General features: G+C 32.3%; 1 protein-coding gene across 1 annotated transcript in view; it reads left to right on the top strand.

Moving 5' to 3' along the window:
* The window catches only part of LOC129801892 (sushi, von Willebrand factor type A, EGF and pentraxin domain-containing protein 1), a 114,695-nt gene that overhangs the window by 69,023 nt on the left and 31,098 nt on the right, over positions 1–14,574 (top strand). The window contains exons 2-4 of the mRNA XM_055847327.1: positions 8,646–8,772; positions 12,430–12,713; positions 12,788–12,887. Of these exons, the coding sequence (XP_055703302.1) occupies positions 8,646–8,772; positions 12,430–12,713; positions 12,788–12,887 (511 nt within the window). The remainder of the gene's footprint in view (positions 1–8,645; positions 8,773–12,429; positions 12,714–12,787; positions 12,888–14,574) is intronic.

Raw genomic sequence — 14,574 nt, 5'->3', positions numbered from 1 at the left:
GTTGTGCTTTAATTAACGCTGTTAAATGGAAAAGAAATCGATATCCAGCTCTTTGTTTCTATTCTATTTGATTTCGTTTTTTTTTTTTTCATCGCCTAGATCACCTCTATTACCTAGAAGATTCGCTGGACTCTAGTAATACTGTCATACCGTATACTCGAGTGACTGATGTTTATATGTTCTACTTTAATTCTAGCACTTAATGATGACCTTTACCGATCGGACATTGTAGATCGGATCAGTGAAAATCATCCTTAAATGGTATAGAATTAAAGTAAAGTTTAGGAATAGCAGGGTAGCAAAGTCAACCACTTCGACGATTGAATACTGAATCAAAATTAAAGCTTCTAAAAATCATTTCTAACATTTTAAAAGATTCAGGTTGTACCTAAAGGACTCACCCAAGAGATTATGCGAAACCAATTTTCTAACTATATAGTGATGAAAGTCACCATATTCAACAATTTCAGATTTTCCATTTGCTCTCAGATACATAATTTTTCTGTGAATTCTTCTACTGGAAGAGTTTTCTATGCAAGATGATTGACATCCTCAATATCTAGAAAAGCAGAAAAATGAGTGATAAAAGGGCGGTGAAATTTTCAATACTGTCACACCCACCAATTAGTCAGTGCTTCCAACATCCAGATGCCATTCATCAAGAGCCATTTGGGTGGAAAAATAAAAGGGGTGGCCGAAGAAATCTACAATATTTCATTTACAGACTGGAAAATGTGTCAGAAAATTGAATGATTGACTCAATATTGTCGCAGATGGTGGCGAATTTTCCCTTGCGAGAGTGTACACATATTTTTCCGATAAATATTAATTAGAGACATCCTGGTCGAAACAGGGGACAATTATTTTGGTGAAATTTTCGACCAAGCTGGTACAAAAAGCTTAATTATTAAACTGATAATGGCAATCTCAATTTCATTCCTATTAATATTTCACAAGTAACTTTTAGAGAGGGTTGATTAATGAGTTAGAAAGCTTCCTGACTCTCAATTCACAGCAGCATTTTCTTTACGACTGGCCGTAAAATTAACTGAAAAAGCAATTCGTGGCACTCAGTAACTTTTAAAGGATGTTTTATGATATGACAGAAAAATTTGTGGGAATTTTTGTAGCAATATATTCATTAAGAACGATATAAAATGAGTGTCTTAATTTTTAATGTTTCTAATCACACAACCTTCACCATTTCTCGAAAAAAAAAAGGCAATTAGAGATGGTGAGCTTTTCCTCCTACACCAACCATCAGCGTCAACTTTTCCACTTTTCCCATACTCGGGTACACAGACTCTGCTACAGTGAGCTGACATGCAATTCACCAAGCAAATGCAATTAACTGCTGCTTTTTATTTCATCCATCTATCTCTTCGTATTCTCCATTTGTCCCTTTATTTTCCTGGTAGAAGAAAATCTCATTTTTCCTCGAGAATTCCGTGTCGCATCCGTCTCCTGGAGTGCCACTGACAGATAATATGAGAGTATGGCATGTTGTTTCACGAAAAAAAAACATAAAAATGTAACAAGGAATAAACAGTGGAAGATGCTAACATAAGAAAAAAATCACTGTTGGGGGCAAAGTGTTCTCCATTTGAATCCTAGCGGAAGTTTGTCCATGTGCTAGCGAACATCTCCTCATATACTGTTGCATATCGCAAAAATTGCATTGTGGAGCAGAAAGATAGTTCTCTATACTGTTTATACTACCTCAACATAGACTTCCGGTGGGGTACAGGATATTTGAATTTTTAGCATGAAAGGAACACACATTGTCGTCGAAGGATTCCTAAAGTTTTTTTTTTAATTAAAAAACTATATTGAGAGAAGGTTCTCAAAGAGAGTGAGATTTGATACTAAACTCAAACCCTACCATATGAGCGCTGAATCAAAATTCTTTCCTTTTTAATGAGTGTCGTGACAAGTCTCAATAAAAGTTGCCTGAACGCTTATCATATCAGAGCATGCGAGTGTTAATTCAAGCCTCATAATTATTTAATAGGCCTAATGCTAACACTCAAATAGTTTCATATCTAATGTTGGATTAACACTCTTTAGTTTTTACTGAAGCGAGCGTCAGTGCATTACTTAACCGTTTCTCAATTTCGATGGAAAAATTTATTCCGGGTGAAGTACATGCGATGTTTTCGATTTAAGGATATAAACATTCGAGGAGAGATGGAACACCTTTTTTATATTTAATATTGCGGATACGTTTTGAATGCGAGACAAAGACGAATCTTACTGGTTTATCATTTAAAGACTCTAAATTTAAGATATCAATATTAGAAAAGCCTAGATGAAAATAGTGACTTCGAAAAATAGAATTTAAAAAAAGTTGTATTTTGAGGCACTCAAAAAAGTGAGGGTGAGATGGAACACCCCTAATTTTAGCAAAATATTTATAGTTTATTTTATTAATTTAGAATAGGAGGGAAGTGATTTTAGACATGAACACTATTTCATTGAATTTATTGGAGTTTATTTTATTTTTTCAGTATAAATGATTTATTTTGTGCAGTATGTGGCTCATATACTTCGATGGCAATTTCGCTGAGTGTATCAAGTCAGTCTTACCAGAAATTTAGGGAAAATAATTTCTAAGATTTACTTGAACATTGACCAAAATTCACACCGGAAGTGGTGCCAAAACTATTAAGTTCCATCTCTCCTCTACCCCCAAATACACGTATTCTTATGGCGAAATAAAAATTTTTGGCCCTTTTTCAGACATCCAAAATATTCAATTTCAATTTTCTCGTACAATTTTAAAGGTAGAAAGCTGTAACTTGGGGGTTTTTATTAGAATGTTGAAAGGCACCAAGAGACCAAATGAGGTGGAGATCGTGCATAGGGTGTAGGCAGGAGGAGAAGTGGTCCATCTCTCCCACTGTTCCAACTCTCCTCGAATGACTATATACCTCAGTCTATGTGATTTAACTTTTGCAAAAGTAATACAGAATATCATATAGAAATGGGCTTAAAGGTCTTTCGTGAAAACGCATTCATATGATGCAAGTGTCTTGCAATTAAAGACCTAACCCTAAGTTCACGAAGACTAAATAAAGGTAAAATAAATGACAGGAAAATTAAAAAAAAGAAACTAAAAACTAAAAATTGAGAAATTGAAAAAATGAAAAAATTGTAAATTTGTCTCACATTTTAATATGTATTGTTATGAAAAAAGAGCAGGGTAAGTGTACCAAATTCCGGCCAGCTTGTAATTTCGGCCACATTTTTTATTCCTCGAATTTCCATGAATTTTTATGTTTTGCATACTCTAGAGATTAAACAATGCAAAAAATGACAAAAACGGTCGCTTCGACGAACAAGATGATCTGAAAAAGACATTGTTAGAATGCCGGAAGGGCACGGAACTATGAGAATGAAGTTGGCCGAAATAAGCCACCAATGCTATGCCTACATTTTTATTCATTTTAAAATGTATTAAGAATGATTTTAGAGAAAATAAAGACCATAAACTGTCTACAAGGTACCAAGCAAAACTCCTTATAAAATATATTCAATTTGTATTAAAAATATTATATTTAAAATTTGAGACTTTGGCGTTTGCATGCAACTATGCCGAAATTTGGCACACTTACCCTAATTTTAATTTTAATTTTAGGTAGTTTCACATAAATCACAGACATTTTGGAAAAATAGTAAAGTAATCTGCAGAAAAGTGGGGCTATATAGAGCTGGGGCTACATTGAAAACTTATTTTTTTGCATATTTTTAAAGGAAGCTGAGCTTTAATTTATTGTAGCTTAGCTCTACAAAACAATTAAGGATCTACATTAAATTACGCCTACGTCTGACTTCATTTAGATATATCCAAAAAGTATCGTTTTCAGTGTAGCCTTACCTTCTATACACTTCATAAGATTTGAAACAAGCTCCACTCATCTTTATCTTCAAAGAGGATTGTAAATAAGCCTCAATGAGTGTTAGAACAACATCCATCCATGTGGTTAATTAATTCGGGTTTCGATTTGCTTTTGTGATAAAAATTATTTCGAGTTCTGGTAACAATCAACCTTCTCTCAAAGCTTTAGGCAATCTTAAAAAAAATATTTAACACTTTTCTTCTAAAAAAATTGGACGAAAAGTTGTTTGTGCCCTACCTCGGATATAAACCCATCGAAGACTTAAGTTTCAGTTTTAAGTTTCAATCATTTGTAATTCAAAATTCTTAACTGATTTTATATAAATATATATTAAAGATGAATAAAATAAAAGGACTATTCATTCATAAACTATTCATTAAGTATTCTAAGATAATTTCATAATTTTAATTAATTTTTTTGCAATGTTCCATGTTTTACTAAAAGTGGACTATATTTCGAGATGCCCCACACATTGCTCCTTTCCCCTATACAAATCGATTTTAATGAATTTATTTGTCTTCCGTTGTTCAAAATCTTATTTTACATTCAATCTGTTTTAAATAAGCAAATCCAGAGGTCATTGAGCCTAATAAAAAGTGAAGATATTTTTCACTTTTTCATGCAAAAAGTTTGCAGATATTCCACTGCGGATTAAACAAATTTGCTCGTAGTTCTTATATTATGTCGTCGAACATTATGAAATATATATTTTTAGGTAGCTTTTAATGCATTATTTCGAAATATATCAGGCTGATAAATCAATTCTCTTTAAGAAAAAACTTGTCATTATTCTTCAGTGCCTCTATGCAAAAATGTATGGAAAAATTAATATCGAGAGGCCCCTGAGCAAATCAGTGAAAAGTTCAGATAAGCTTAGCTTAAATTGTGAGCTTAAATTAAGCTGAAGATTGATGTTGAATAAATTTTAACCATTTTGTCTATCGAGATCAATTTCAATGTCTTCAAAATCCAAATCATAATCAAATTTGCACCATTCTGTAATTGCCTATAGATACACCGTAAGTTAATGGTTTAAGTAAAATGATTAATCAAAATAACCTAATTTTTGCCGAATCTGATCTGTCTGACTTTAAACAGGTTAAGTATTATTTTATAGCGTTTCCGTTTTATAACATAAATACACAAGAGGAAATTTTCCGAAATTTCTATGTGGTTTGTTGGATTTTTGGAGTGAAATACTAAAATTGAACTACTAAAAAATGACCAGAACATCTACTCTATTTTCATGAAAATAAAATTACACGTTATAATTAATGTTAAGCTAATAGAAACATTGAAATTTACAGTAATTGCATTTTATGGAACAGCAAACCTTCGGGATATTTCCTAAAATTATTTCCATTTTGTGAAATTTGCAAAATTAATAAACTTGATGCTTTTTGTGGAGAAGTTTGTTAATATCCTATAGCTAATCTTCTGGCTTATTAGAGGCATGTGGTGCTCAAGGATCTTCCAATAACTTCCCAGGTCATCTTAAGCTGTGTCTTAAGCAAAAGTTTCGAATATTAGCTGCAAAATTGGTTGAGTTGTCTCCATATTTGCTAGCAATATTCTTCCTCAGAAAATTCATGAAACAAATGGGAGTTGAAGAGTGCTTTTATTTTCCTCTTTTGCACAAACTTTCGCCAGAAAGTCCCAAACTTTTGATTCTCATCCCGAAATTGCAGAGAATTTCTATCTTAGGTATAGTGAAAAGGTGCTGCAAAAAGTCTCTGGTGAAATCATTGAGATGAAACCACAATTGAGGAAAATTAATTTCAGCTCTATTGATCAATTTTCCATTGAATTGGATATCCTTTGGACTCATTGAGGCATACTTTTGAGTAGAGAAATCGATAGCCAGAAATGAGAATTCACATGTAAAAGTTTGCCTTGCACTTTTCCGAATCAAATGGCAAATGATGCATAACCTTTAATAAAATAACACACAATTCTCTGAAAAGAAAAGATTAAGGAGGGTTATTTCAGAACTTTAGTGTAGATCGAATTCTAAAAGTTCTTCCAAGTCCATGAAGAAAGCCTTTGCTAAACACCCCTATATTAGTCAGCATCAGTTTCAGCTGCTAGAATTTATTTCTATACATATTCCTGGATTATGGATTTCTCCGTTTATCTGTGAGAATGGTGCAAAATTAGTACTACTGACTTTTGCAGAAACTTGCAAAGCATTTTCATCAAAACAATTTTATTCCTCTGAATATTTAACATGTACTTCTAACAATAAATCTCAATGAAACACAATGTTTAATAAATTTATGTATTCTCACTCGATCGTTCTTTTCCTCAGTCAGTATTCCTCGGTAGAAATTTATTTGGAACAAAGTGTGTGTTCCAGAAATCTTCCTGGAGGAGTCTTCTTGAAAGTTGAACAGAGAGAAAATGATGAAATAATCCACCACAAAGTTTTGCAATTTTCAGACTAACGTTTTTTTGATGGCAATGCATAATAAAGAAATGAGAAAACATAAGCAATTATGTATTCTACAAAAAAAGAACAAACCAAGAAATAAAAATTAATAATAATTTAAACTTTTTTTCTATTTGTTAAATTGTGGAAATTGTGCTCTTCATTTCTAATTTGAATTTAAGTCGCAAAATTGAACATATTGCAGCTTATGTGCAAATAATTTTCACCTGGAATAAACTTTCACCTATTTTTGTAAAATTTGTTACAATACATCCAAAATATTTACCTTATTATATGTCCAACGCACAATAACTTTTGTTTAGTAAACATATTTTTGACATGTCAATCAGAATGAGTGAGATCTAGATCTAGTCATCTCGCTCATTCTCATGGGAAATTTTGAAAACATATTTACAAACAAAAGTCATTATGCGCTGGTCATAAAATTCAAAAAATCGCGTGAAATTTTTCAAGAGATTTATTTCTTAAATTATTGTAAACTTTATATAGATTTTAGAATTCACAAAATACTAGTTATTCGAACTGCGCAAAGAGAGCAATGTACAGACATATTATAATCTATCTATTTTTGTATTATGATTTTGAAGAGCAAAACTTAAAAGAAACCAATAGGGGACAGGCTTCGCACAAACTCTGGCTGAATTTAGCAAATATGAAACCAATAATAAAGGTTCTGAAACAATTACAATTCTCTATAAACTAATTAGAGGAATTGTACAAAATTTCGGCCAGCTTGCAATTTCGCCCACTTTCCTTATTTCTAAAAATTACATATTCTAGTCGAAAAAGAAAAAAGTGTCACCTCTACGAACGAGACAATATGAAAAAGGCCTTATAAAAGTTCTGGAAGGGCACGAAACCACGAGAATCAGAATGGCCGGAATATGACCCAAAAGAATGTCTATATTTTTATTCATTTTAAAATGTAATTAGAATAATTTTATAAAAAAAAACAAACACGATAAACTATTTACAATGTTCCAAACAAAGCTTCTGAAAAAGAAGTAACAAAAAATTTAAATTTTTGTTACAAATATTACATTTGAAACTTACGACTTTGGTGCTTACGTGCTATACCGAAATTTGATACAGTTCTCCTATAAACCAAAAATAATTTTTTTTGTCAAAAAATAAAAATTTATTCTTTCATCGTGCTTTAGATGTAAATATTTTATTCATCAACAACGCTGCATTTTGAAAAATGAATTTTATTAACACGATTCTGCCTATATCCCATAATCTGAAAGTATCGTATATCAATAACAAGAATTCAATTTTCTCAGAAATAAACTTATGTATTCTAGTTTTCTGCAAGATTTTATATCCAAAAGTTCTACTTTCAAAACTTTATCATAAAAAAACTATAAGCACTAGTGAGCTAGATATAAAGTTTTAATGGGAACAGTTCGTGGTAAATATCTCGTGAATATTGGTTAAAATTTTCACTAAAATCAGGTTATTTGCTGGGGATCTCAGTGGCGCAATCTTGGGAGGATCTTGGAATGATCTTGGGAGGACGAGATGTCTGAGTCGACTCAAAAAGTTGTGAGTTCGAGTCCCGCCCGTTGCAATACAACGAAATGTCGGAAAAGGACATTTTCACAAAGACAAAACGTAATATAATGTCGAGGGGTAACTCATTTCGTGGAACTCGAGCCAATCTGGCTGGGGAACCCATACATTTTTTTCAGGAAACCCGGGGAACCCATACATTTTTTTGGGAACCCGAGCCAATCTGATTGATTATGAATTACCCCTTGTATAATGTACCACCTCTGCCCACAAAAACTCTGGGAGCATGGAAGAAGCATCCAGACTACGGTGAAGGCGCTCCTGGGTAGTTTACACAGGGACTTAGCGGATTCTTCCACCACGGAATGCAACAGCAATATAACAGGATTACATTGTAGCAAAAGTATTCCGATACGATTAATACTAATAATAGTTGTTTGCTACTCTCTTATTAATTGAAAGAATGAAAGACTTGATATAAATAATTTTAAATAATTTTGAAATACTCACATTATGGAACTAATAAATTGAAATTGATTTTTTTAAAAATATTTGATGAACAAAATAACCTGAAATAAAAGCAAGCCAAATATTTAAAATAAAATTTCCTGCAAAATTAAACTATCTGAATTTAATTTTGTTACTTCTGCTGCAAAGTAGAGAACCAAAAGTGTACAATTGAGAATATCAAAGTATCTTTCAACATTAATCCCTCAATTGTGTGGTAAATCGTGTGAAGAAATCTCAAGCAGAATTGAGACAAATAAGCTTTTCCTCTCTTGCAGAATTCGTGCAAATTGGCGAAAGTCAGTTGGATGAGCTTCAGGCCCTGGAAAACAGTGAAGATTTTCTCAGTGTTATCTCTCGGCAAGAATCCGATGACATCTACGCAGCCCCACCGAATTCCTTGAGGTATGTGCTTGAGCATGAATGATTAGGTACGAAGGCAAAATAGATCAATTGCTGTAACGCATCTATGCGTCGAATGAACAATGACGGAAATTGTATAATTATGCTAATTATTTCTACCCACAATATCTCTCAGCATCGATAAATCAATTTGAAGTGCAGTATAGAACTGCAAATGGAAATTAAATCATTTCAGAGTCCATATTGTTTGTAGCATTTGCACGAGGGACACATACACAAAATCAATTAGTATTCAATTAATGATGTGAATTGGTAGCTCAATCTCTTAGGGGATTTATCCTTGCCAAAAATTACCTATAATCCCACTTTTAATCAATTTCTAACCACCCAAAACAAAAGCCTTCAACCTTAATACAGAGTATATAGGAAAATGTATAATGTTGTGAGATACTTGATGTGGGCGTTAGATATTGATAAACTATCTGGTGCAATATATCGCCAAATGAGGATGCATTTCTGTGGTCTGTTACTGCAATATCTGTAACTGGAATTTCACTCAGAAATTCCATGTGAGATGTTGGGAAACATAAATCTCCACAGATCATTTCTCAAATTGCTTGGAGATTCGAGAGGCTGGAGAAACATTGTGGAAAATTGCAACAGAGGTTGAGTATTTCGTCTAGAAATGTATTTCCAGAAGCAATATGATCCGAAGCGGCTCAGGAAAACATAATACGCTGAAACTATAACAACTGTATTCCAAGCTAAGATTTAAAGGATAACTTCAGAAACATTTTAATTACCAAATTAAAGCTGTCAGACATTATAATGCTCCAGACACACACTTACGATTTAAGCCGAAAGACAGTTTAACGTAATTTTAATAAAAAATAATGATCATTACACTTCCATCATTTTCTGACTACAAGGAATTTAGTCATATCATTATTTTCATTATAATTACGTTAAGCTGTCTCTTGGCTTAAGTTGTAAGTTTGCCTAGGGCATAACTCAGTTTTTTCCTTAATATTTTATTTTAACTTTAATTTCCTTATATAAAAGAAGTAACTGTGATTGATAAAGACGTAGAAATTAGCATAACATGTGCTGTTTTAGTCACTCTTTAATTTTTGTTCTAATTTTGTTTTTGTTTCACATCTGCAGGTTTTCCAAAATTCAATTTGAATTTGACAAAAAGAACAAACGAAGCTGAAATTTTAATAACACAATAAGAAGTACTTGCGAGTAGTATAATGGCATGTACAGACTAGACACAATTTTCGTCAAAAATGGAATTTTTAAAAAATTGTGATGTCTCTGCTTACAATGATAGGGGAAATTTTCTTTAAAAAACATTTTTTTTTAAATTTCTCCTAGCCTGTAGATGCCTTAAGATAAAAACATAAAATTTTGTCAAAGAAGTCAAAAGGTTTCTTAAGGTAAAACCATGAAAAATTAACAATTTTTGAAGTCTTATTCCAATTCAAAAATGCCAATTTGGAATAACGTGATAATCCTTATTTTTTAATTTTTAAATAAACATTGAATTTGCCTGTTGAAAGACAGTGGTACACCACACGAAATATAAAGTAAAAGTTATTACGAAAATTTATGAGCTTCAGATTAAGGGTTTAACAATTAGAATAACTTCTGTAATTTCTTATCACTATGAGTTCTGGAAAATTTTGACTTCGTATTGGATATATTGGGGGTAGGGGAAACTGGGGCACCACTAAACACGGGGTACCACCAAACACTAATTTTTATTTCTAAACTACTTGGACTATCTCGACCATTCCTTCAGTGGACAAGCATCCCTATAGCCTATAGTGCTTATAAAGTCCTATAGGTCTTATCCTCTAAAGTCAAATATCCGATTAAAAAATCGCAGTATTTGGTGGTGCCCCAGTTTACCCTAAATTATCTACTAGCTTTTGAAAAATTACTAAAATTCGTTGTTATTTAAAATTTCGGTACTTTCGTGAACAACATATGGTTTGAAATCCGTATTACATTTTCTGACTTAAATCTCACCTCGAGAAAATGATGAAAGTCCTTCTAACAAAATTTACATAAGGTTGACTCTATATTTTTTGACCAATTCGAACGTAATTATTTCAGGTACAAATAACGTAATTCAAGCTCTTATGCATATTGTAAGTGCAATTAGAACTATATTTTTATTATTTTTTTTATTATTTAAAAAAAAATTAAAAATTCAGCCGTGGATACCTGATTTTCGAAGGCCTTAATGAAAAAAAAGGAGAAAAAAGTAAATGGTCAGTAAAAAGTCAAAAATGATCAGCAAAAAATTAAACTTGATCAGCAAATAATTCGAAATAATCAGTAAAAATTTTCAATTTTGTCAGTAAAAAGTAAAATTTTGTCAGTAAAAAGTTAAATTTCGTCAGTAAAAAGTTAAATTTGGTCAGCAAAATCTTCGAATTAATCAGCAGCTGTATTCGAGTTGATCAGTAAAAAAATAAAAAGTAATCAGTAAAAAAATAAAAATGGTCAGTAAAAAGAAAATACGGTCAGTAAAAAAATATAGTATATTTATCCCTCCATAGGAATCAGTAAATTGCTCTTTTTTAATTTCTGGCTGACCAATTTTTATTTTTCACTGACCACTTTGTATTTTTTACTGACCATTTTTTTTACTGCTCATTTTTAATTCTGTGCTGTTCACTTTTTAATTTTTTACTGATTATCTCGAATATTTTTACTGCTCGTTTTTAATTTTTTGCTGACCACTCATTATTTTTTATTGACCAATTTTTATTTTTTACTGCTGATTTTTAATTTCTTGCTGATCACTTTTTTATTTCTCACTGATCAACTCGAATATTCCTACTGTTCATTTTTAATTTTTTACTGACCACTTTTTATTTTTTACTGATCGTGTTTCATTTTTTACTGACCACTTTTCGTTTTTAACTGACCGCTTTTAATAAAGTACTGCTCCTTTTTAATTTTTTACTGCCCTTTTTTAACTTTTCACTGCCTTTTTTTAAGTTTTACTGACCATTTTTTTATTTTTTACTGATCTTTTCGATTTTTTTGCTGACCAAATTTCACTTTTTACTGCTCGTTTATTCAATTCCAAAAAAAAAGCTTATTTTCCGATGGACAAAATTACTCAGGGTAGATTCTGAAATCTAAAAACCAAATATATTTCCTCAGCCTTTGAAGTTTAGAATTTCACTTTAGAATTTCGGAAATTCACTACAAAAAAAAACTCAATGGTATTAGAATCTTTTTTTTTGCTAAGAATAAATGTAATATAAAATTACGGAAAGTTAATATATATTTAAAAAAATGTAAAAATTCAAAGCTTTTACGGCTCACACCTCTGGGATGCATCAGACTGTACTGTCCTCAAATGAAGTGTCTTGTTCTCAGAGATGTTTATTAAATTCCTCAGTTTTATTGCCTCTGTGGAATTTTCACAATTTTCCCTGCAGAATTATCTCCGCACCCACTCTTTTTACCACCCTTCAGAAAATTGCACTTCCTTTCCACACAGTCAATTTGCAGGCAATTTGTAATGTTACAGCTTTTTTCCCTATAGTCAGTGCGAGTGTTCTCCTTCTCCCCCATGTGCTGCAAAATTCAATTTATGCAGTTCAGCCTTTGAAATGGTATTTAGGGCGAAAATGCCTGAAGCAAAATTGGGTGCATACATAGTTCATTTTGCAGAGAACCTTCTTTGGAATCTGGAGTGAAGAGTCGGGATGTTCCTGGTCAGAGAAGAAGACACAAGTCCAAGAGACGTCGCAAGGTGAGGTTGGAAGTGTCAAAGAATTTGGAAAGGCAGAAGGAGATGGAGAGGCTGAAGGAGGAGGCTCATCTGATGGAGATTGCAGAGAGAGAAAGGCTCCAGGAGGTAAGGCAGAGGCGTCGTGAAGAAAAAATGCGCCTCAGGGAAGAGAAAAAAGCTCTGCGAGCACAAAAACATAGGCAGAAAATGCTCAAAGCAACAGGTGAGGAAATCTTCCCGGTCAAACTTTCGCCCAACTTGCCCTCAAACTGAACGACCTCTCTATCCTTTCCCCAGAGATCGATTCCGCAGAATGGCTTCGTGGGGATTTATCGTGTATGAGGAGAACTTTTGTACCAGCGCCTAGAGTAGATAATGCTGATATTAAATACATAAAGTGAGTATAATGCCAATCTATTCAATTTGAATTTTCCAAAATTATTTTAGAAAATACCACAAATTATTGGCTTCACCGCCCGGGTTGGCAAAATAACTATCGTTTTAATGGTCTTTTGAATTGGTTTTATTCAAATGCAAATTAAGTTGCAAGAAAATCACTTGAAAGACTTTATCACTACTGAAACTCCAATTATCCGAAAACAACCTTATTCGTATTTATTTCAAAGTTTGTACATTATGTTTTTTTTTATAAAATTCCTCTTCTGCTCATAAATTGTTAAGCTCTCATGCATACTTATCAAATTATTCTATCCACTCCCACTTGGATTTGAAAATTTACTCCTATTTTGGAGACTAATATACCAGATAGACTTACGGATTAAGCCGAGAGACAGCTTAATGGGAAACTGTTAAGAATATCGTCTTTATTATTTTAATTATAATTACGTTAAGCCGTTGGCTTGACCAGCACATAACCCGCCATAAAATGATAATCAGATATATACTATATAATGTGTAATCGGTTTCGCATAACGAGGAATCAGAAAATGCACTTATCTCCTAACTTCTAGAACGAAAATAACGACATAATCGAAACCCACAAAGAAAATGAGGTGGCAAAGCGTATCAAGTTTTGGAAGTGCTTGAACTCATGCCTTATGGCCTCTACACACTAGAAAAATTTTTGTCTATATTGAAGAGTTTTTCCTACACAAGCGTAGGAAATTGGCTTCAATATAGACAAGAGTTTCTTTAGTCTGTAGAGGCCATTAGTGGTTATACTTCAAAAACACTTTCGCATAATTTAAGGCTTATCGGTTCTTAAACGATTTGAATCGATTCATAAATCACTCACAAGATCCCACAAAATAGTTTTTAGAGTAATAAAATTAATTTTCGGACAAAAATTACTTATCGGCTCACAAACGATTTGAACCGATTTATAAATCACTTAAACTTCATGAGATTGCCAAAACTCCTCTTTTGCAAAACCAAATTTCTAAGATTAAAGATAACTTTCTTCTGCAATGCAAAACCTCCCACCACTCGATTGTAAGTCAATTAGCACTTTAAACAGTATCATTTGTATAAAATACATATCTGTTTCGCATTAAATCTGTAAGCACCATATTACCTTGTGCTTAATTTGTTTTTTCTTAATCTTTTATCTCTTAATACAATTCAAATATTCTTAACAATGTATTAAAGTTGAAGCAAATCAATGATTTGGAACACTTACAATGTAATTATTTTGTAAATGTACAAAAAGTAGCTCAATAAAATATTCTATAATAATAATAAATCACTTAAACATTTCCCAGAGTATACTTCAGTAGTAATATGATTGAATTTCGGATAAAAAAAATAATCATCAGTTATGAATTAGTTCATTACCGGTTCAGACCATTTGAAATCAGTTCAGGCTTCTCATGAATTCCAAGACCTTTCTAACGATCAGAAACATAACCCATTCGGTTGAGAAATGTGCTCTTTATAGCCTTTTAAATTTTTGACTTTGAAAAACCATTATTAGGAATGACTCAACGGGAATTTCGTAAAGGACCACTTGTCCGCATGGGTAAGGAGTCGAAAAATATAACTCAAAATCAAAGGACTATAGACACTACTCTCTCTGTAGAGTTCGAGCGGAAGCAGTAAAATATTCCACATTGCAATTTCCATTA

Source organism: Phlebotomus papatasi, chromosome 2 (assembly GCF_024763615.1).
Source record: "Phlebotomus papatasi isolate M1 chromosome 2, Ppap_2.1, whole genome shotgun sequence".
NCBI lineage: Eukaryota > Metazoa > Arthropoda > Insecta > Diptera > Psychodidae > Phlebotomus > Phlebotomus papatasi.
This window is presented reverse-complemented; position numbering and strand designations above follow the sequence as displayed.